This window comes from Convolutriloba macropyga, chromosome 11 (genome assembly GCF_964194025.1).
Source record: "Convolutriloba macropyga chromosome 11, txConMacr16.3, whole genome shotgun sequence".
NCBI classification, from domain to species: domain Eukaryota; kingdom Metazoa; phylum Xenacoelomorpha; order Acoela; family Convolutidae; genus Convolutriloba; species Convolutriloba macropyga.
In genome coordinates, this window is record NC_134478.1 from 35,296,289 (window position 1) to 35,321,198 (window position 24,910).

The 24,910-nt window shown below is 35.4% G+C and overlaps 1 protein-coding gene across 8 annotated transcripts in view; it reads right to left on the minus strand.

The window, feature by feature from the left end:
* Window positions 1-24,910, minus strand: part of LOC142349558 (AMP deaminase 2-like) — a 71,199-nt gene that overhangs the window by 31,590 nt on the left and 14,699 nt on the right. For 2 of the 8 annotated variants that reach the window (XM_075401193.1, XM_075401189.1), the window contains exons 3-7: window positions 14,720-14,734; window positions 13,658-13,729; window positions 13,244-13,303; window positions 2,848-2,865; window positions 1,833-2,088 (exon numbers count right to left, since the gene is read on the minus strand). In XM_075401193.1, coding sequence (XP_075257308.1) covers window positions 1,833-2,088; window positions 2,848-2,865; window positions 13,244-13,303; window positions 13,658-13,729; window positions 14,720-14,734 — 421 coding nt within the window. The remainder of the gene's footprint in view (window positions 1-1,832; window positions 2,089-2,847; window positions 2,866-13,243; window positions 13,304-13,657; window positions 13,730-14,719; window positions 14,735-24,910) is intronic. The other 6 variants (XM_075401191.1, XM_075401194.1, XM_075401192.1 and 3 more) reach the window with 6 other exon arrangements.

Below are 24,910 nucleotides of genomic sequence, written 5' to 3' on the forward strand. Positions count from 1 at the left end.
AGCTTAATTGAAGGGGCATGGGGGTGAGCGCTGAGTGGTGGTGCGGAGAGAGGAGGGAGATGACATGGGAGAGCGCACGGGGTGAGGTGGGGTGAGTGGGGGGTTCGAGCTACCTCAATCACGGGTAGAACGAAGTACAGGGGATACGAATGTGGGAGGGTGGGGGGTTGATAAGAAATTTTTAAGTACCGCCCCTCACACCAGGAATTTACGTCTCCAGAACAGCTTCGGTGAAACGCATACTTAGAGTCTAATATGCAGTAAGGCTCTAAGCGAACTTAATGCCCTCCGGGCGTTACATGCTCATCTCGCTTTTCGAGGAAAATCAGAAGCTTTAGACGGAAAATCGGCCAAGCAAAAGATCTCATAAAAACCATAGCCGGCAGATTGCCAGAAAATAGCCGCCGTTGACTCGCTAGACGCACATCGGGATTAAAACAGAAAAAGTAAAAACGAAGAGTTGGTAATTGACAAAAAAAATTTCCAAATAACCAAAAATTTCTATTTCAGTGTGCAGTTTCAGTTATATTCTAAACCTATCCTTACTTCAGTTTCTAAAATGAAGGGTATTAAGCTTAATACTAACATCAGCTAGCAATCGCTCTAATGAACTTTGATCACCTAATGCACTATGACTTAATGATCGTGCTTTATCGGTTTATCCCATTTCTTTTGAGTTTGATCTTTTAACATTGACCGCATCCACTACATTTCGTAATTCAATGCGTGAAATAATTTAGAATCCATTCAGCGGAAATAATGGGTGAGGTAAGCCAGAAGTCAAACGCGAAAATCGTGAATTAGGTAAGACGAAAAACATGATCAAAAGGTAAAGCGAATTAAAAAAAAAACAAACATAGCTGGCAGATTGCCAGAAAATAGCTTGGTAGATCTGCAGTCTAAGAAAAACAGTAAGACAGACCAAAAAATTAGTCTTTTTATTGAAGGCTGAGATGTTATATTTTGATTACGAATCTATGTTATTGCTGCCTCTATTAGCTGCTCTTAAATAACCTTCATTTATAGTGACACACATTCACTTAACCATATCTCTTTGAATTAAAGTAAATAACAGTCAAAGTGAGGAAGTCGTTTTTGAGAGTGAGGCAAGTCACGTGTGACCAAAAATTCAATCACTCGAATGAACAAAAAAAACTCGCTCCACTAAGAGCGAAAATGACGTCACGCACGCACTTCAGTTAAAATTGCATGAACGAATCAACAAAAAGCATATTTGAAGTGGTTGTGATGTCATATGGTCGTAACAAAAATCTGGACAACGAAATAAAAAAAACACCAAGAGAAGGCCAATAACAGCCCCAGCCATCGCTAAAAGAGAGCGCCTAAAACATAGCCGTTTGAGAAGCTGATAGCGGCTATTAACCACATGACTAATATAATTGCTACAAACTTCGTTTGAGAGCAATTAATAGCACTTAAGAGAAAAATCGTGAAAACAGAAGTCAAATTATCGCACGTAGAAAATTTAAAACCCAAAATTCATGCATCAAACCGACTCGCTTTGCCACTCCCTTTACTACTCTAGCGTGACTAAAATCACAACTGTAATTTGACTTCTCAGTGAATCAAAAAGTCGAAGAAGCTTGAACAGATCATATTAAAAAGACAATAAAATCAAAACCTTTTGGATTGGAAAAAAGCTAGATTACCTAAATAATAGCCTTTAGGAAGCTGACGACGGCTATTAGTAAACCACTCAAAAACTGCGCCTAAAAAGCAGAGGCGACCAACAAAATAGTTAGCAAATAAAGCTACTCCGCTCACTGGTTTGTCACAATTACAATTCAAAAGCTATTTCCAACGATACTAACAGTAGTGAAATCCAACGATTGTTCCGTAATCTGGATCCTCTGGTAGTCATCCAGCTGCTTGTCAATCAGCGTATGTTTTAGAATTTCTCTAAACTGTGGCTTGGACAAGGGCAGACTTTGGGCTGCAGCATTGATCAAAAGTCCTGCAGTTTCGTCTATGTTTAAAAGGTTATTCTCGCTTGTGAGTGATTTCTTTTTGAGGGAAACTGCAGTGGGTCCCTCTCTCGGAAAGAGCACATCAAGGGTGCTCACTTGCCTGAAATCACAACACATAAATAGATTTAAAAGACTTCTTCAAATGAGGAAAAGCAAACTAGAAATGAAATCAGACACCCACATCTAAGATTGCCAACAAACATAGACACTAATCGAATAATGATAGATAATTCAGTTACTAATTAACACAGATATAAGCAGGAGATATTATAGGTCACGGATATTCCATTCATTGCATATTAAAAACATAACATTCCGTCAAATATAAGCAGGTTTTACTGCATAGAAAAATTATGCTGAAAAATTAAGGTCAATAACAAATTGTACTTGGTACCAAAATCTACTCGGGTGCAGGTGAGAACAGTTTAGAAAATAAGTAAGGATGATTTGCATAGCAGTATACCGTTACTAAATAATGAGTCACAAAATGGTTGCAATTATGCTATTACTAAATTGAAGATGAAACCAAATATAAAGAAAAGGGAGCTAAGAGTATTTGCATTAACGTTAATTTTAAATCCATATTCCTCGATCATTTTCCAATCTTTATTGTTTCTCATTAGTCTGTAAGACTTCGTTCCTAGTTTTTTTTAGGGTTAGAGCGGGCATTAAAATGTATGCAATCATTTTTGATTCTGCAGCTTAAGAGTGCTTCATGTATTTGCCATAAAATTTCTAGGGGAAAACGAAGCATGTTTTAATCAAATCAACTAAATTTTATGGCCGATAGCTCTTCAGAATTTCTCCAACCTCACGGAACTATACTATCTATACAAGTGAGTCACGTAGTGGAACAAACCTAGGCGATGGATGATTTCTAAAAGAAAGAAATATGAAACAGATTACAAACAAGTTTATTGTTAGGTTAATTTCAACAATATTGAGAAAAATGAGAAACTAGACTAAAACATGCACGGATTATTTGATTCGCTAACTATTTTGATTAGAATGCTTTTACGTAATCCTGAGCAATATTACAATTAAGTTCCAACTTTGTAGAACAACATTTTACCAACGCAACACTTCCAAATTAAGCTTTCGGTACATGTAAGATATTCATTAGAAAAATGTTAAATAGATAAAATTCAGCTTCAATCTAGAAAGTCATCAGCTTCAATCTAGAAAGTCATTTGAACTTGCGAATCCGTCATCACCAAATACAAAAAAAACAAACCCGACTAACGTCGGGCGAATTGCTCTCAAACGACCGCCGAGAGTTTGGCTTCGTCAGTATCTAGCCATAGTTTAGTGAGCCTAGTTCTTAATTGAAGGTGTAATTCTTTATTATGTTTTGACCCCTTAATGGAGACCACATAATTTAAGCTGGTAATGGTAGGAAATGTCAAAATTTCTTATAATGATCTTCCAATGACAGTAAGGATGATCACAGGCAGATGTGGCAATAATTGCAGAAGATTGCATTGCTAAGAATCAAACGTGATCTCAATGGTTCCTAAGAACAATATACTGTCTTAGACTGATTACTAAGAGCCATGATGTCAACTTTCCTCAATCTTTAACAACCTATGTCGTCTAGAATTTTTATATGTCGACTTTCTCATTATCAAAACAAGCAATACGTCTGAAAGTTCTAGTCACAATTTCGTACAAGAAAATAGTTTCTAGCACGACCGACAAAAAGTGATAAACATAACAGACTAACGTCGAGCGAATTGCGCTCAAACGACTAGCGCTAGGTACGGTTTAGGGAGGCTAGATTTGGTTTACTTGCCTGGGGTGAATTTGGGGTGGGGGTGACAGGGGGAGGTCAAACTCTTCACACCATAAAATTATGTCTCAAAAGCAGTTCAGTTGAATTGGATACTGGACAGTATTGTAAAAAAAGAGGCTCTAAGAGCCCTTGAGCCCTCCGGGCGCTACCTGTTCATCTCATTTTTAAGGTGAAAAGTCAAATGGGTCAGACAAAAAATTCGTCGAGCGAAAAACCGCGTAAAAAAGACCACATTACTTATATAATTGCTACAAACTCCGCTTGAGAGAAATTGACAATGATTTCTTAAAAAGCGTCAGTTAAGTCATTTACGATAAAACACATGTTCATAAACTTCTACTATAATTCAGCGCTAATGATGGTAATAGATGATGACATCACGCAGCATAAAAGCGGCTGAAGTGCGGCATCAAAAAAAAGAATTAAGGAGAGAGAGAGAGAGAGAGATCGTGTGCGAGAGATAAAACGTGAACGAGAAAGAGGAAAGAAACCCCAGTCAACAGAGAAAAAGAGCTAGGAATATTTTTGATGAGATTCGACTCTGCTGCAACTTCTAGTTTCCTAGCCTTGTTAGTAACTAAATCACAGAAAAAAAACAAAGTGCAAAATTCGAAAGGTTTCTACATTTAGCAGTGAAAGATGTTGAAAACCATTTCTTGTCTCGGGATTTCTGTCATTTAAACCATCTGCTATACCAAAAAAGTTTCATTGGCTAGTAATGATTGTTAAACTCACAAAAAGACAAAAATATTCAAACTTTTTTCAAACAATTGCAAATTTTAACAAAATCTTGCCGAAATTCGTGATATAAATATCTTCAGAACGATTTCGTTGTCTCAAGAGACTATCCAATTACCTTAATTCAAGCCTTAAATAGTTTCACTGGCACATAAAGTTCCATAAACTTAGAACAAAATAATTATTCCAAAACTAACCATTCCATTAACTTTAGAAACTATGCAGCCGCTTATTATCAAACTTCAGAGGATGCCCATGGGCCGCGGTGCAGGCAAAAAATATGATTTTTAACATGATTTTTCGGTGCAGGTTAAAAAAAAATCAACAAATTTTGACTAATTTGCAAACATAAAAAAATCAAAAAGCACTTGAAAAATTTGCAAATAATTTTTCTAAATTGCTTAAATTCGTGATATCAAAATCTTGAAAAACACTCAAATTGACCAAGAAATTATGCAGTAAACCAATATCAAACCCTAGAGGACGTTCCTTGGCTCTTGAGGCTGGAGAAACCCAGAAATGACAAATAATTTCAAATTTGAAAAAAATTTCAAGTTTTGTCCAAAAAAATGCTTAAATTTGTGATGTCCAAATGCTGAAATCATTCCATTACCACTAGAAACTTTGCACTTAGCAGTAATCTATTAGAGGAGGTTCCTTGACATCTAGGGCTGAAAAACTCAAAAAATGAGAAAAAATTCAAAAAGCTTCAAAAAATGTGAAAATTAGTATAAATTTACGTGTTTTTGTTTGGATTACCAAAACATAGAGCTCTTAAAATGGTTCTTGAAATCATTAACAAAAAGCACTTGAAGGATTACTAAACGCGGCCTAGGGCTTCTAATGAAACTTAATGCCCGCTGGGCGCTACCTGTTCATCCCGTTTTTAAGGACGAAAAGTCAAATGGGTCAGACGAATAATCGGTCAAGCGAAAAATCGCATAAGATAAAAGACCAACAGGATTAATATAATTGCTGCAAAATTCGTTTGAGAGCAAATAATCAATACAACAATTTTTCAATTTTGTCTCCAAAAAACAACAGGCTGACGTCAGTCTAACTATTCTAAAAAGACAGATGAGTGGGTTTATGAATTCCAGACTTTAAATCCAAACGCTGCAGGAGACAGGTTATAGCCTGCCAAAATAACTATGACTGTAGGCGGTATCAGCTGATTACAGACCACTTAATTGATTTATATTGAGTATAGTAAAATCATATTCTCCTCAACTTAAGCAATTAACAGTCGAGAAATAGACCTAGTAACAATGGATAAAATAAAACCAAGCTAAGCATGCATGATTGAGTTTCATGAGTTTATTCAGTCACCGATTTCGCTCAATTTTAACGGCCTTCAGATACCGTAAAAGAATAGAAGTAACCAAAAGAACTTTTGAAAAAAATCACGCCCAATACCGAATGTTTCGAAAAAGGGAAGCATGTACCATGGGACAAATATTTTGGTTGATAAAACTAAAGGATATAGCTGCAAAAATCTGGTCAGACTTGAAAAAGTAAAAAGAATCCAAGATAGCTGCCTTCAAAACAAAATAAGCTTACCAAAACGAAACATAGCCGGCAGATTGCCGGAAAATAGCCGCGATAGACACTTGGGGCCTTCCATGAATTGAAACACATAAACACATCATTTTTATGAGACACATAAGCTCTATAAGGAGAAAGCCCTAATAGGGCTTTTCAAAATTAGGATATTTTCCGTTTGGCACTACTTAGATGCACACTATTGACCTTTAACAAGTACATGTTCATAAAATTTAGAGTTCCATAAGTGAGTTCAGAAGTCATTTTTTGATTGAGGTAAGTTAATGAAAAAGTCAATTCCAAGAAGTCAGGGTAAGACAAAACAAAAATCTGTTAGACGAAGGAAAAAACATAGGACAAGCACTGAAATACAATTAAAAGAATTGAATGAAAAACTTAAAAGTTCTCTACCTGACACGCAGATCAATTGAACAAAGCCAGCCAAAATACAAATAAAATCATCTCAAAAAATTGAGAAACTAAAACAATCAAACAAACTAAACAAAAACATACTCATTACTAAAACTCTTGAAGCTTTTGTCCCTTAGACAAAAATTCATTGCTTTAAAAAATACAGGTTTCAAAAATATGTTGAAGACCATTTTTTGTTTTTGAAATCGGTCCAGTATTATATCTGCATGACTTGAAAAAAATTCATTGGCCGATCGATTAACTCAAAAATGACCGAAAAATATAAAACGGAAATCAATTGCAGAATTTAACAAAATTTTTCTGAAAATTGTGATATTAATATCTTCAGAATCATTTCTGTGTCTCTAGAGGCTATCCATTAACCCAATTCCACGCATTAAAAAATTCATTGGCTCGAAGATCGATAGGCAAAAATTTTTAGAAAAAATCTCAAATTTCAAACATAGAAATTCGTTCTATTTAAATGTTGAAAACCGTTCAATTGCTACCTAGCAGCTATAATTTTGAAAAGCCCTAATAGGGCTTTTCAAAATTAGGATATTTTCCGTTTGGCACTACTTAGATGCACACTATTGACCTTTAACAAGTACATGTTCATAAAATTTAGAGTTCCATAAGTGAGTTCAGAAGTCATTTTTTGATTGAGGTAAGTCAATGAAAAAGTCAATTCCAAGAAGTCAGGGTAAGACAAAACAAAAATCTGTTAGACGAAGGAAAAAACATAGGACAAGCACTGAAATACAATTAAAAGAATTGAATGAAAAACTTAAAATTTCTCTACCTGACACGCAGATCAATTGAACAAAGCCAGCCAAAATACAAATAAAATCATCTCAAAAAATTGAGAAACTAAAACAATCAAACAAACTAAACAAAAACATACTCATTACTAAAACTCTTGAAGCTTTTGTCCCTTAGACAAAGATTCATTGCTTTAAAAAATACAGGTTTCAAAAATATGTTGAAGACCATTTTTTGTTTTTGAAATCGGTCCAGTATTATATCTGCATGACTTGAAAAAAATTCATTGGCCGATCGATTAACTCAAAAATGACCGAAAAATATAAAACGGAAATCAATTGCAGAATTTAACAAAATTTTTCTGAAAATTGTGATATTAATATCTTCAGAATCATTTCTGTGTCTCTAGAGGCTATCCATTAACCCAATTCCACGCATTAAAAAATTCATTGGCTCGAAGATCGATAGGCAAAAATTTTTAGAAAAAATCTCAAATTTCAAACATAGAAATTCGTTCTATTTAAATGTTGAAAACCGTTCAATTGCTACCTAGCAGCTATATTATAACATATTAACAAACCCTGGATGAGGCTAGCTGGATACTGAGGCAAGAAAAACTGAAAATAAGACAAATGTTTTGAAAAAACTTGAAATTGCAAATTCTATCTAAAAATTTCTAAAATTCAAAAAGCTAAATTGTTGATAACAAATCCATTGAAGCCAACAATCATGCAGCAACTTTAAATCAGACCGTAGAATAAGTTTTCTGGCACTTGAGAATGGACAAATATCAAAAATTGACAAAAACTTTAGGAAACCTTGAAAAAATTGCAAATTTTATATTTAAAAAATGCCGAATTTCGAGACATTAAAATGTTGAAAACCAATCCATTATTACCAAAAACCAAGCAGTGCTCTATTGTGAAACCACAAGGGACATTTCCTGGCCCCTCAAGCTGGATAAACTTGAAAAATGACAAATTTAAAAAAAAACTTGAAAAAAATTGCAAAAATTAGTATCACTTTGCATATTTGTATTTGTAGTACCAAAACATATAACTCATAGAATGGTCATAACAAGCTATTTCGTCTCCCAAAAGCCCTTCATCGTTTTTCAAAAACTTCAACGTAAGACTAAAACAAAAAAAATAAAAAAAACACAAAAAACATGAAAAATTGCAACATTTTGAGCACAAAAATTCCTAAAAATGACCTTCTAAACTTCCATTAAGGCCATCCCAGCAGCTGCACCACTCTAAGCACTTGAATGACTACTGAAGCTCCCTTTGGGCCTCTTATGAAACTTAATGCCAGCTGGGCTTTACCTGTTCATCCCGTTTTGAAAGATCAAAGCCATTGAAAAATGTGTGAACACATCTTAAAAAAAACACAGCGCCCCAATACAATTCAAATTCTTTGAATTGTAAAAAAATAGGAGCGCTATAATAGCCGGCTGAGATGATGAGAGCGGCTATTAATAAAACCAAGCTAAGCATGCATGATTGAGCTTCATGAGTTTATTCAATCACCGATTTCGCTCATTTTTAACGGCCTTCAGATACCGTAAAAGAATAGAAGTAACCAAAAGAACTTTTGGAAAAGTTCACGCCCAATACCGAATGTTTCGAAAAAGGGAAGCATGCACCATGGGACAAATATTTTGGTTGATGAAACTAAAGGATATAGCAGCAAAAATCTGGTCAGACTTGTCAAAGTAAAAAGAATCCAAGATAGTTGCCTTCAAAACAAAATAAGCTTACCAAAACGAAAAAAAAACGATTGCCGGAAATTAGCCGTGATTGAACCCATTGATCCCGGTTGGCCATCACAAAGAAAATAGATGAAAAATTAATCATTTTTTTATTTTTAAAAAGATATCTAAAGTACGTGGCATTTCAATTAGATTCGGTAGTTAGCCATATTTTTGATAATAAAAGTTTCAAAAGCAATAAGCATTAGAACTGGTAACCAGACCAAATTTAAAAAAAAACGTGAAAGTAACACACATCTGTAATTAAGATATATGGGATTAGCCTGTTTTTCATTTCGGTTATCGACACTGAATCTGAAAGTGAAGTGTGAATAACGTCACTCGAAGATTTACAACGATCAAGATGATATTGAATAAAACAACACACACGCAACTACAAAAGTTGCTTCCAACTTCATTCGAGAGCGATTGATAGCGATGCAGTTTCTGATATAGAAATTTGACGAATTTTTCAGGCTTGCTTTGTTTTTTGATACTACCTTTAAAACGTAGAACGATTTTCAAAATGAAGCGTACGTTCAATTAAGTATCACAGCACAGCTACTGACATTAATGACCGAGACTTTTTTAAAAATGTATGTAAACTTCATTTATTTTGTCCTCATTTCCTGCAGTTCTTTTTAGTTTCTCATTCATGCTATTATTGAGAGGCGACGTGGTTTTCTAATGAAGTGCTTATTTACCTTTATGGATTTAAAGTCGCTGAATGCGAGATCTACCACTTCATTCTCTTTAAGTGGAAGTTCGGAGGTAAGAACTGGGTGTGCGAACGTACAGGTGAGCAAAGTGTTTGCAGCCAAAGTCTCTCCATTGATAAAAACAACGAATCATTAAAAAAAAATCGAAGATAATTCGATGCAAAATTTTTAGCTACAAAGCTTGAATACTAACAAAATAGCTGGCAGATTGCCAGAAAATAGCCGCAATAGCTTCGTAGATCTGCAGTCTTAAAAAAAACAGTAAAAAAGACAGACCAAAAAAAAGTATCTTTGCTGCCTCCATTAGCTGCTCTCTAATAACCTTCATTTAGAGTGACACACACCCATTTGACGTTTTCTCTTTGAATTAAAGTAAATACAATTTAAAAGTGAGGAAGACATTTTTGTGAGTCAGGTAAGTCAAGTGAGACCAAAAATTTAATCACGCAAATGAACAAAAAAAACTCGCTCTACTAAGAGCGAAAATTGACGTAACGCACGCACTTCTGTTGAAATTGCATGAACGAATGAACAAAAAGCAGATTTGAAAGAGGTTGTGACGTCATATGGTCGTAACAAAAATCGCGACGACGAAATAAAAAACATAGCAGGACAAGTCCTGACGTACAATTCAAAGAATTTTCATTTTTTTGTCCAATAAGTATGATTGGGATTGAAAGAATAGATATTGAAAAAAAATTTTTTGCACAACATATTTAAGACCGATTTACTTTGATGGCATTTCGTAGTTGAACATTCTTCGGTTTCTTCGAGAGAGGCTACAGGGACTATTATCAATACCAATAAGCATTAGAGATGGTAACTAAGACTTATGAGAACGACGACGTTCAAATAGCGGGCATCTAAAATTGGGCTTTATGGGTTCATCCCGTTTCTATTTCTGACTCCATTTTTTATACTGACTCTGTTCATTTTGAGTTGCTTTGCTGAGCAACTGATGTAAAAATCACTTTTAGCAGGATGAGAGAAGAGAGAAACAAGCTTAGAGATGTCAAAAAGATTTCACGCAAAATGTTGAAAAAGCGGCAAAATGAAGTAAATCAAAAAAATTTTTTGTTCAACGAAGTAAAAAAAAACATAGCAGGACAAGTCCTGACGTACAATTCAAAGAATTTTCATTGACTAAACACAATTTAGTGGGACCTCTAATCAATTGCAGCCTGCTTTAGTCCAGGGGGAGGCTAAATGGGACTAGGAGCTTCAATAGCGCGCTTCAAATAACCACATTAGTGGTTAACACATACCACTAAGATTTAAAGTGAAAAATGACAACAATTTCGGCGCACTTTTCATTTGAGTTTTAGTATTAAATTGCCGCCAATTGAGTTCATCTGCTTGAAATTGTGATTGAGAGAGAATTTTATATCACGCGAAACGCAAGACGTCGAGGGCGTAAAATTCACTCTAAAGGGTCGAAATTGTCAAGCGAAAATTTTACATAAAAAAGACACACGTTTAAAATAATTGCTATGAACTTCGTTCAAGAGCAATTTATAAAGCATAACCGACTGCCGGAATACTCTCAAACTTGTGCGCACTCATTTATATTGAGACAACCTTTAAATCGGTGGGATTAGGTTGATTGTAGCTTGCTTTAACAAGGGCTCCGGCAATATTTCACTAAGATTAGCAGGCCCGCAAAACCACAACCAGAAAATCATTTACACGAATAGAAGGTTAAAAGAAGCAAAGGTTTCTGTTTCGCACCAACTCGGGCTCGAACCCATTCCCCCCCGTGTAACAGCTATAGGCCTCATAACTTAAGCTATTCATGTGAATTGCACTTGTCCTTTGCTCTTTCTACAGCAAACTTATGGATAATGGCGTTTGTGACTTGCTTTCTTTTGCTTTCCGCAAGCTTAATCAGCGCAAAATCTGCATATTAGGAGCTTAAAAAGGATGTTAAAGCGCGTCTCAAACCGCATTTATTACGCTATGTTGCATGATTAGGGACCCTTAAAACATGTAACGTTAGGGACCCCTAAAACATGTATGTTGACCATTTTGCTCAGTTGTGACTGATATTTACTATAAAAAGGAAGATAAGACAAAACGACTAAAACTACTCAAAACATTGTTTCATAGCAATTTTATGGATAATGGTAACAGAAAAACATTTAGCAGTCTTTCATCTTACAAACTGCTCTATAACCACTACAAACCAGTTTCTCACAATCGCTTTTATCTTACCAATGAACATATTTCATTTTTTATACTGACTCTGTTCATTTTGAGTTGCTTTGCTGAGCAACTGATGTAAAAATCACTTTTAGCAGGATGAGAGAAGAGAGAAACAAGCTTAGAGATGTCAAAAAGATTTCACGCAAAATGTTGAAAAAGCAACAAAATGAAGTAAATCAAAAAATTTTTTTGTTCAACGAAGTAAAAAAAACATAGCAGGACAAGTCCTGACGTACATTGTTAAAGCGCGTCTCAAACCGCATTTATTACGCTATGTTGCATGATTAGGGACCCTTAAAACATGTAACGTTAGGGACCCCTAAAACATGTATGTTGACCATTTTGCTCAGTTGTGACTGATATTTACTATAAAAAGGAAGATAAGACAAAACGACTAAAACTACTCAAAACATTGTTTCATAGCAATTTTATGGATAATGGTAACAGAAAAACATTCAGCAGTCTTTCATCTTACAAACTGCTCTATAACCACTACAAACCAGTTTCTCACAATCGCTTTTATCTTACCAATGAACATATTTCAGATGGACAGCATCTGAGATTACGCAAACATCAAAAAGTAAAGCGTGAAAACTTAGTTGAGGGCTAAGAGTGTTCTAGAATAGCGCAAATCTGTACGGCTAAAATTTTGCAGAAAAACACGGTTAAGAACACTAAGAACTTCAAAATTAGTTCGGGAGGAAAAAAAACATGTAGTACCCAGGACAGTAAATATCCCTCTTGGCGAGTAAATATCCCTCTCCATGCTGCTCAATGCGGCTCTTAAATATGCGCTTCGAGAGGCCCCTTAAACATGCAAAAAGTTTGTCCAAATTTAGAGCTCACGCGTTTAATATATAGGATGCCTTGCATATAGCTTACTATAGACAAATTAGTTAAATTGAAAAAAAAGAAACCACTTTTGGCGCACATTAAATTTGACTTTCAGTGGTAGACTTCCCCCTTTGAGCTCCACTGCTTCAAATTATGAACATGAGCGCAAATTAGGTCATGCAAAGAAGAATATTCAGCAAAAAATAAAATGACACATACTACATACAAAAAGAGTTTAAAACTTCGTTCAAGAGGAGTTAATATTTTCGTGTAACGCGTCCGTTATGTTGGCCAAGGAAAGTCACGAGATAGAAAGCAAGATCAATTCAAAACAGACACTGTAATAAAAATGCGAATAAAGACTGGTTAAGGTTTCAAAAGATGGGCGCAGTGCCGAAAATGAACAACACACAAAGAGAGGGTATTGAGTGGATAAAAGAGGAGGGGAGAGTGCAAAAAGAGGGGTGGGGCGGAGGGATTTGTATACATAGTTGATGAAACATACGCTTTCCGTTTAAGCGGGTATCCACCGAGTCCACTGGACTCCGATCGCTGCTTTTGAAGGCTTCACAACAACAGAAACAGAATTTAAGAATTTGAAAATTTTATTTCATTAAGTTGCCTCTTCTGGTGCTATCTTTGGTTAACACCATTTCATTGATCTATTTTTCTTGAATATGTCACCAATGACGTTACGCGTGTAGAAGTATCCGGTTTTTATATAATCGAACAACCAAAAACGCAATAAGGCCTTATATCACGTGCTTAATTTACTTCACAACTTCTGTGACAAAAGTCAACAAGGATAGGATAAGTCATTGCACAAACAAACGTGCCCCTGAAGTTAATCGAAGCAAGTTTGGGGAGCAGATTGTTAATTAAGCTCAACTGATGTAGCAAAACATAAAAGGAAATTTACCTGGATCTAGGCGACACTATCAAATCATGATGTCCAGTTGTAGTTGAGTCAGTAGTCACTGAGTTGGCCCGGCTGAAATAATTTAAAATTGCTACTTTTTATACATAATTTTTCTATGCAGCTGATTCCTTTTCCCGGTGCAATATGACCTTCATAAATCAATATTTTTTACTAATAATAGGATAGTTACTAAAGGTTACGAGATAACGTTGAAGTCGGCGGGAATTTCTCGCACTAATAGAGAAGCGCATCGCGATTCGAGATCTTAGAAGTTTAGAGCGACGTATGCAGAGTTATGCAAACATTTTAAACACGCATTGTACAAGTTCAGTGCATTTTCACTTTTGGCATTTTGTACATGAAGTTAGGATAATGTTAAATCTGGCACTGCAGATTGCGACATTTTTAAAAACACTTGTTTTTATGGATATTTCCACCTCTTATTAGGCTAAACCATTACCAGTGTAAAAATGCACATCAGTTTATTTACGCATGTTGGTTGAAAACAAGGTTTATGTCGGTTACCGCTGGTTAAGGAAAAAGGAAACAGTTGCCATTCCTTTCTGTTAGTTTGACCGACAGGCAAATCAAGCCATGTTGCTGTGAAACTGTTGCGAAGCTCACGCCATTTATGCAAACTGCTCCTTGCGTTTACCAACTCTGATATTACTCAAGACGAAAGAAATACCTCTTTGACTATCGATTTCGAATTTTCAGTCTACTTTGAAACTAATGAGAATACAGGATAGTTCTAATAAGAGAAATGAATGGTGAAAAGGCGGGTGTAAAATTAGTGGAACCTTATGTGCTATATGTACGTTGACATAGTCGATAGTCACTTACAAAATAGGAACACGACAGCTAAAAATAAGTGTAGACTCTACATCCAATTTTGAAATTACCCAGGTTTAATGGTATAACAAATCCCAGTTCGCAATTAGTGTAATCCAAACAGAACTTTCTGTTAATAAAATGAAGCAAGAAGATTGCCCTCTCTATCGTAATTTAAGATGAGTATTTAATTAGACTGATATAGAAAAGCTATCGCGACACCTCACTCACCCATCAAATGCGTAGCTATCAAATAAATAAATAAAATCATTGAAAACAAATCAAATCCACATCTTTACATTTAAAGCATTGCCTGTATACTCATAACAATCTGAATGCAACATTTACTTAAAGAAATACGGACTCGACAAAAAAATTTGTTGAGAAGTTACATAAACGCAAACTGAATGCATGATTAACAAACACGCTCTTATTTGGATTGTTTGTATTTTTGTGTCCGTCAATACAGCTGTACAACAAGCGAAACTCCATTTATACATAGAACATTTGACTACTACTTTCGACTTTTCTGCTGGCCTCGTTTTAACCCATTAATAAAGCGCGTCAATAAGCAAAGCAGTTGTCTAACATATACTTAATCATTGCTCTGTGGTGATAGATGCAAAAGAGTACAGGTCATGCTGATAACTGCTTTAATACAAGAACAACTCGAATTATAGTGAGAGCTGGTGGCAGGGGTAGATAGTGAGTGGGTAGTTGAGGGAGACAGATTAGTGGGAGGGATATCAGATTGACTTTTTCACCTTGAACGATAAGCGGAACCTAACTATTATACATCAGAAAGAGCGTTCTCTCATTGCTAATGCCCAACGTTAAGCACCGAAATCAATAACCAAAAAGAAAAAGTGAAAGTTGAACTCGCTTACACATGTTTTGGCTTTTAAAGATTTGTCAAAACCTATAATGATATTCGAGTCGCAAAAGATATCAGGTATCATAAAGTATGATAGAAAAGAATGGTAAATAAAGTTTCATAGAAAAGCTGACTCAAACCTCGAACAAAACTTTCAAGGGAAAATTTTAGTTCTTTAAAATCAGTTTTTATGCGAATAAAAAAGGCAAAAGCGAAAATTCTTTTGTGAGAAAACTTTTCTAACAAGTGTATGCCTTATGGATTATGATTTTAATTAGACCCTGATCAAGGAATAAGCTGCTTTAACAACGTATTCAAAAATTTGTTCAGTTTCAGCTCTCTAAAATGTGCACATCAAGCTGGCATAATTTTTTGTGAAAGACAGACAAAAACTTTTATAATTTTTCACCAACTCTAGTATTCTCGATGGTCAAAAAAGACAGCTAGGCGTTCAAGAAATGAGCAATGCCCTAATACTAATTTTAAAAAAAGATTCGAAACATTGCATAGCAGATAAGGCTAATAGACAAATATTTTTTTCTAAGTTTTGATGTTATTCTCCAGAAGAACTTTTCTCAAGTTATGATATTTTTAAGTTCCCATTTTCACTCTCATACAATCTTGTTTTGGTCATATAACCAAGTTATTTACTACATCGATTGATAGTTCTCATATACTAGAAACAACTTGATTTTGATACAAATAGAACCACAAATGTTTTAAATAGTACGTTAATTGTAGGTTTAAAAATCAGATAGTAAACGTGAAAATTACCTTTTCAAGGATTTTTTCATGAAAAACTGATTTTAAAGTATGCTCACTCAATGCAAAATGTTTCAATCATAACACTTGAAGGCTGCAAACAACGCCTGCAATCTTTATTTTCAATGTTTCCGAAGGTTTTGTTCGGAAACAAAAAAAACTGAAACATGAAATGTTTTGGTCTTCAAAAATTTTGCAATCAGGAAACATTACTTTTGTATTATTATCAACCGATTATACCTTTTCAGACCGTTTTTGCACATCAGATGATAGAGCTCATACAATCGCTTGCCAATCTTTTCTTTCAAATGAACTTCGCGCCGTCGGAAATCAAAGTGGGGCAAAAGAGGGTACAGACCGACCAGAATAAAAATCCCTAAATTCCTCAAGCGAGCGAAACAATATTCTCGAACAAAAAAGTGAGCAAAATTTTGCATAAAAAACAGGCACATGACTACAAAAAATGCAACTATACTTCGTCCGAGTGTCAATAAATTATTTTTTGAGAGATAAGCGATGTTTATTGAAATTCTTCTACCGCTTTAATTACCAATCGAACCCTAAAAAAAGGAAGATGACTCTGCAGCAAACAAACTCGTTTATTGCTGTGGAAGAAACTGAATAAGAACCAAAACTTATAAATTAAACTTTACAAACAGCTTAAACTGGTAATCATCGGATGAAAACAAAAACCAACCAAAATCGGATAACTTGCATTTGAGAGACACACGGGGCCATATTAAATTTGAGGGGGGCGTAGTAGCACTACTAGTAGTAAAAGACGTCAATTACCTTAACAGGATATTACAGCATTATAATCTTAAAAAAGTATTGCTAACATGGCAAAAGAAATTAAGCTTTAAAAAATAAATAAAAACATTGAAATATTTCCTATCTTGCGCAAAAATTAGATCTATATTTTGAAGCCCAAGTACACGTATTAATAATGTCACATTTCGTTTTCGTTAAGATCAAAAGACACCTATGTATACAATCTTGACATAAGACTTTCGATTTGAAGGAGCTTGCTCTGACACTCAGGAGATCAGCTGAGTCATTGACAACTTTTTGTACCCGGAAGAAGTTTTTCTCTGTAAGCCGTTTTCTTGCTCGCGAGACGACTAAACGTTCCAAGTCCATATTACTAGTATTTGCACATTGGTGTCAAAGGCGAAGAAATCATTAAACTTCCGACATTCTGTTCGTTCATTATAGCACAGGCCAGCATAGCCCCCAGATCCAAAGGACCATCTCAGACCTTGCAGTTTTAAGAGTTCTAACCTGCGCAGATGAATAATGTCCGGGAACCCGACAGGGCAGCCATATAGCAGAACATTGTTTAATTTGAATATGATGGCTCCACTTCAGTGTGCTGGACACTTCGATACCTAAATCAGTAATTTGATCAAATCGAGATATATAGTCGCTTCCAATAAATAAAGAATCTGTAGAAGTCCTGCTGAAATGAAGATAACCACATTTGGCAGCATTGAAATTAATAGAGTTGCAATATGACCAGTCTTAGCGCGTATAAATCACTTTGAACAGCGTGGAAGCTTGAATCTTCGCACCACATTAGTTTTGTGTCATCGGCAAAACAATATACGTTACAAAATTCAGGTATATGAAGTATATCGACATAAACTGAGAAAAAGATAGGCCCTTGTACGTTTCCCCGCGGCAAACCACCTCTTACATGCAAGAAATCTGGGAGCAAAGTCACAAAATCTCTGCCAAACCTACAAGATGCAATTTTAAAGAGGGACAGGAATGATTGACTGAGTCAAACGCTTTGCAAAAATCATAACAACTTGCTCCACATTTTTGTCGAAATCCAAATACATTTCGTGTAGGAAAAGGACTAGTTGCGTCACCGTAGAATGCTTCGCATGAAATCCATGCTGCCGGGCATTACGAAGGTCCTAGATTTTACCGTATATATACTTGAAGAGAAGATTTTCGAAGATCAGAGAAATCCGTGAAAGCATAGACATTAGTCAAAAATTTTTGACATTTGGCCGTGATCTCTTTTTAAATACTGGAGTGCAAAGGTGCACTTCAGACATCAGGTTGATTCCGAGTCTAAACAACGTACGAAAAAAGGTACATTAACGTTGACAGTGTCAGCTGCTTTATACAAGATAGTTGGTGGTACCCCGTCAAAAATTGCTATGGAGCTATCAGTCACCTTAACATGCAAGATCTGACTACCGTTCACGCTAAATTCAAATTCAGAGGGCTTGACCAATTTTCCAAAAGGTAAATCGTTTGTAAAGAAGTTATATTGAAAGACCGGACTAAAGTATCGGTTAAACAAATTGGCTTTATCAAAATAATTCGAAGCCCTATGTCATTAAAAAACTTAACCAGGCAGATAGCTATTACCATTCCACTTTTTAAGCGAGGAAATGGCGTCATTGGTGCTGAAACTGATAACACTGATGAGAAATACTAGATAATCCATATCTATTAAAACCGTGAATTCGCTTTCGAGCCTTTGAACGTTACTCGCAGAGCTGTTTGTTCAAACAGTGCATCTTTGCCTAAGAAAAGAATAACGGTGCACCAATTCTTTTCCTTCGTTTCGCATTTACATTTAGCTGGAGGGCTTTTTCCGAGAGCTTGTGCCATCTAGAGCTGTTACAACGCCGAATGTGAATTGTGGCAGTCGTTAGCGAGTTCGCGATAGGCAGATTATTAATGAAAATTTTTGCATCGAACGAGAACAGTGAAAACTCACTCGATGAGCGATAATTTATAAGAAGGCCATCGAAACACAGAAACATAGAGTCATGACCAGAGCAACTTGACCTCTTGATAACACAATCCCATTCATCTGTGAAAGAGCCAAAACCAAGGTCTAAAATGGTTGATCAAATATTTGCGCAAAAAGTAACTGCTCGGTTATTAACTCCAGGAGCGTTTGAACATCCGTGTGGCGATGAGATACTCCTATTGTACTTTCGTGTGATTAAGATAAAAAATTAGTCGATGTATGGAATCTGAGCTTCTCCCTTGTAATTTGTTTTCTACTTCACACATGATAGCGCAAATTCTGAGTTCTGGAACCATTGGTTTGACAAACTGCGAAACTTTTGGGGAAGTAGAAGAGAACAAAACAAAAACTTAGGCTCGTGTATGTAAACCAGACGACGCAATCGTTTTCGGATGTTCAGGAATATTTGATTTTGATAGCTTTCGAGAAATTTTTGAGGAACGCAACAATGATTCCTTCGTGATGACTGTAGTTTTGATCGGATCTTGCAAATACATAGAAGGATTACCAATAACAACAGTAATATATCATTTTATCAAGCCAAGTTTCAGTTCGAAAAGCAATTGCAGGAGATAACGTACGAAATGGTGGCTACAAAATGACAGCCGTTTTTTAATAGATAGGATACTCTGCACATTCTTGAGAAGTAAGGAGGTGGCTAGCCAGCACTGACCTTGTAGTCACTTCTAGCAAAATCGACTCCATATAATACTGTATGTATTTCTAGAATTTTGACTCTCCAATTGCCAATTTTCAATTCGTAGATTATATTGCTGAAAGCGCTCTGCTCGATAAATCCGGCAACACAAATACACAATGCAGGACCATTACGTAGATTGCCAGAGTTTTGAAGAAAATCTCTTTTTCATTTGCTCTCTAAAATTATGTAAAACAACTGACGCCCGGTGGATTTTCCTATTCTTTTCAGTTCTACATTTTCTTCAATTTCCACATCAACCTTTTAGCTAGCTCCTGGACAAGAGCTGCATCAGTTTTTAAATCTGACGATTTAGTTCCTTTCATTTATAGGTTCAACGTTTTCGCATACTTCCGTGCTCTGCAAAAAATGGCTAAAGTTTGCTGTTCTTTTCTAATTGAATTTGTAACAGCTGAGGAATACGTCTTTAGATTGTCAGTTATACTGCTAGCAGCGCAAAATTTCCATAGAAACAATTGAGTAGATTCAAAGCTCAAGGGAATGTACACCTTGATTTTAACAGGGCAGTTGTCTGTTAAGCAGGGCATCAGTTTCTCAATCAAATCAGTGCCAAGCTTTAAAGTTCGCTTCAAAGCTCGTAGGCAGTTTCTCGAAACTCTGTAAAAGTGTAAAAGCAAGAATACAGCAAGTCAGTCAAACAGGTGCGGAGACAACTCCCGCCAAATGTTCAACTTAGAAATAGTAATTGTGGTTGCTTCGAGTTATCTGAACGCAGAAAAAGCAAAGAACTCTTGCGCCTTGTAAAATGAAGTATTGTTTATACCCTCAGAAGGTAATTGAAGTCTTATACTACTGCTACTTCTGTTATCTTTTTTATTTATCCTTCAAATATCATAGATTTACACTAGTTTTCAAATGACAAAACAAGTTTAAGCGACTGCAACTTCGACCTTTTTCCCTTAATTATTGGTTTGGTGCCCGAAGCAAAAGTTAATTCTGAGAATAAATTTTAGTTCATTAAAATCAGTTTTCATGATAGTCAAAAATGCAAAAGCAAAATTTCTTTTGGGAGAAAAGTTTCTTCTAGCAGATGTATTGTGCCTTATGAATTATGATTTTGATTAGATCTTGAATAGGGTATAGGCCGCTCCAACACCTTATTCAATTTCAGTTGAAGCTCTCTCACATGTTCGCATCAAGCTGGTATGTCTTTTTGTGATAGGCTGACTAAAACTTGAAAATGATTTTGTAACGCCTCCAGTACCCTCGATGGTCAATAAGAGACAACTAGAATGGTTTCCGTTTGTAGTTGCGAAAATGAAACATTACAGCGGTAACATGACTACGAATGGTTTCCAAAAAAAGTTTTTATAACTCGCAATTACGGTTCTCCAAATAACCATCTCTTTCGTCTATTACGTTCGGTGTATTAAAAAATAAGCAATGCGTTATAGCGTTATAATTATTTAATATAAAGATTCGAAACATTGCATGGTATATCATGTTATTGCATGAAAATTAATCATTTCTATGTTTAGATGTCTTTCTCAAGAAGAACTCTTTTCCATTACCGATATTTTTAAGTTCGTATTTTCACTCTCATAAATTTTTGTTTTAGTCGCCCATATAACCTGCGAGTATATAACTACATATCAATTAATGGTTTCAAGCCTACACAAGGCTTAAATTGGAAATCAAGAAAGTTTTCATAAACCAGAATGCAATTTTCAATCATTAAATTTCAAAAAAAAACTAGAATTTAAAATGTTTTAAATGCGATTTAAAACAGACATACCTTTTGTCGGTTCTAAGAACCATAATACGTTAATTGCAGGATTAAAAACCTGATTGTTAAAAACGTGAAAATGACCTTTTTACGTTTTTTTTTATGAAAAACTGATTTTAAAGTATGCTCACTTCTAAAAACACAATTGTCTAAAAACACAATTTAAAGCTGCAAGCAATCTATGCAAACTTCAATATGAATGTTCCCGGAGATTTAATGTTTGGAATATGGAAGGTTTATTGACTTTTTAAAAACGTACAATCTGGAATTATCGCCAGTTTCCCCATTTTCCTTATAAAAAGCAGAGTAACATTAAGTTGAAGTGTATCAAAAGCAAAAGCTAATCATCACAGCTGGTAAAAAAATAAAACACGTATTTTTGCCATTTATGCAGTTTTCTGCCTAATCCAGGCCTCTTTTGCATAGGAAAAAGATACGCACTTTCAGTTTTAACAACGCCCTCCTTGGTACTGTGATAAGGCTGTTAAAATAAATCGAAAAAGCCGAAAATCAAAAATTAGAAGTCTTTGTTTCTTCCTTCACATTAATAACCTTTTAGTTGTAGAGCAACCCTAAGTTGGAGCAAAATTATATTCAAGAACAATCTCAAATGGAATTTGTTTAGAATTCAAGGTCCTGATATAAAGCTTTTACTTCTTCCAATTTTAAAATGTTACATAAACTGGGTCGGAACTTTATATGCCGTCCCCTTGTGCAACATAATAAAATACGATTCGGAACCATTAATTGGTCAAACTGTTGTACAAACCACTTCATTACGGCTGTATAGAAAGTGAACTACCATAGAGTGCAATTTGGTTCTCGTTACAATTCAGGGAAACTGAATTTTGAAAAATTTAGCAAGTATTAACCGTTGGAGTGCCTTATATAACTAGTAAAAATGAAAAAAAAACCGGTCTAAAACGCCACTTAAGACAACTTAGAGTAGTCCGCTGCTTTGCTTTTTACATAGTTCATTAACATGCAAAAACTGATTAAAAATTTGGATAGTATCACGAAGCAAGTTAAAATTGAGTAGCAACTGTTTCAATACTTGTAACTCTGCAATACTCACAACCGTTAAAACCATTCAATATTTATTAAGAGAATTGTTCGGCCCAAAAACGCATATAAAAAACAAGTGATGAGGACACGATGAACAGAAGCATTACGGGATGTGGAAAGTTCTATTTCCAAATTCTGGCCTTCATAGTCGGGTGTATCTTCTACCTACAAACGCCGTATTAGTCGTTAGTTAAAGTTACAAACTAAGACTAGCTAGCTTTTGACTAATAGTATTCTTGAGTGACGTACATTATCTATAACTGTTCTGAGTGACGTGAACTATGTATATTTTCCCTAGTCATTCAATGCCGTAAGCAGATCCTTTAATGCAAGATAAGAATCGGAAAGACGCTTATCTGCGAAGATGCGTGATTTGGCTTATTGATATTGGAAGTATTTGAACTAATTAAAGTTACAAGACAACTCACCCAATGCCAAAAAATCCATTTTATTCCCCTTGATCTTTTCGTTCAATAATCTGATTACAAATTACCAGTCGGTATTACAAGCATGCTTCAATATTCTTGAGCTGATAATTGATCCCATGTTCTGTTGTAATAATTTCATATCAAGTCCTCCGGGCCGCTGAGACATGGCCAAATGAGTTTGTCCTACTTCTGAAACTTGTTAAATATACTTTATTATATCATAAATTATCTTTTTAAATGATTATAATGCCAAAAAATCCTCCCATAATTTTAAACATATACGGCAGATTGCCGGAAAATAGCCACCATAGATACCCATAATTCCAATTGAGATTGAAAAACAATTGATCTACAAACGAATATTTTTAAAAAGCGTCCTATTTTGATTGGATTCCGTAGTTAGACATACTTTTCTTTCTTTATGAGAGGATACAGGGACTAGATTCAACTTAGCAATAAACAGTAGATCTGGTTACAAGGACCAATTAGAACAAAGTTCCAATACTGAGCATCAAAAATAGGGCTTAATCCCGCTCATCTTTTGCTTTCGTTTTTCAATATTGACTCTGTTCATTTTTGACTGCTTTGCTGAGAAACTGTTGGAAACGCAATTTGAGCAGAATGAGAGAAGAGGGAAACTAGACCAGATAATTACGGCAAAAAGCGGCAAAATTACGTAACGCGAAAAATTGTTTCACAAGGAAAAAACATGGCAGGACAAAATCTTTAGCACAATCCAAAAATAGTTTCAAAAACAAGAAATCCTCAACCTGATCAGCAGGCCAACTTAACAAACAAAGCGAAACAGAACGAGCGAAACGGACAAAAAAAGATTGACAAGCTTAGAAAAAAACAAAAATGATATAATTTCCGACAAAAATGCAAGAAAAAAGAACAATGAACTTGCCGTCGAATAAAAATCTTAATTGACAGAAGCGAAACGCCACCACAAGAGACACAAATGAAGTTGAAAACGCTACCTTTTGGAATTAGGTTGGCATTGCTAATACGTATACCTTAAAAAAGGATATGAGAAACATAGCTGGCAGATTGCAAAATAGCCGCAATAGCTTTGTAGATCTGCAGTCTCAAAAAAACAGTAAAAAGAGACCAAAAAATTCGACTTTTCATTGAAGGCTGATATGTTATATTTTAAATAAAATCTGTTTAAGTTTTTGCTGCCTCTATTTGCTGCTCTCAAATAACCTTCACTTAGAGTGACACACACCCATTTGACCCTATCTCTTTGAATTAAAGTAAAAAAAAAGTCAATTTCAAAGTGAGGAAGTCATTTTTGAGAGTGAGGTAAGTCAAGTGTGACCATTTCAATCACGCAAATGAACAAAAAAACTCGCTCCACTAATGGCGAAAAATGACGTCACACACGTACTCCAGTTGAAATTGCATGAACGAATGAACAAAAAGCAGATTCGAAGTGGTTGTGACGTCATATGTTCGTAACAAAAATCTTGACGACTAAATAAACAAGAGAATGCCAATAATAGCCCCAGCTATCGCTGTGCGGCTAATAATAAAAGAGTACTTCAGTTTAATTTTGGGTCTTTCCAGCAGCTTTAGCAATTGCGAGACTACTCAAGCCATCTTAGGTCGTCTAATAAAACTTCATGCCCACTGGGTTTTGCATTCTTATCCTGTTTTGAAAGCTCAAAGTAATTCGAAAAATTATACGAACAAATCTTATAAAACAGGCAGATAGCCACCAATACAATATGCGGTCTTTCGATTGAAAAAACAGGCCCGCAATATTAGCCGGCTGCGAATCGGCTATTAACATAGGCTAGAATATTGGGTACATGAACGAATGAACAAAAAGCAGATTTGAAGTGGTTGTGACGTCATATGGTCGTAACAAAAATCTTGACGACTAAATAAACAAGAGAAGGCCAATAATAGCCCCAGCTATAGCTGTGCGGCTATTAATAAAAGAGTACTTCAGTTTAATTTTGGTTCTTTCCAGCAGCTATAGCACTTGAGAGACTACTCAAACCATCTTAGGTCGTCTAATGAAACTTCATGCCCACTGGGTTTTGCATTCTTATCCTGTTTTGAAAC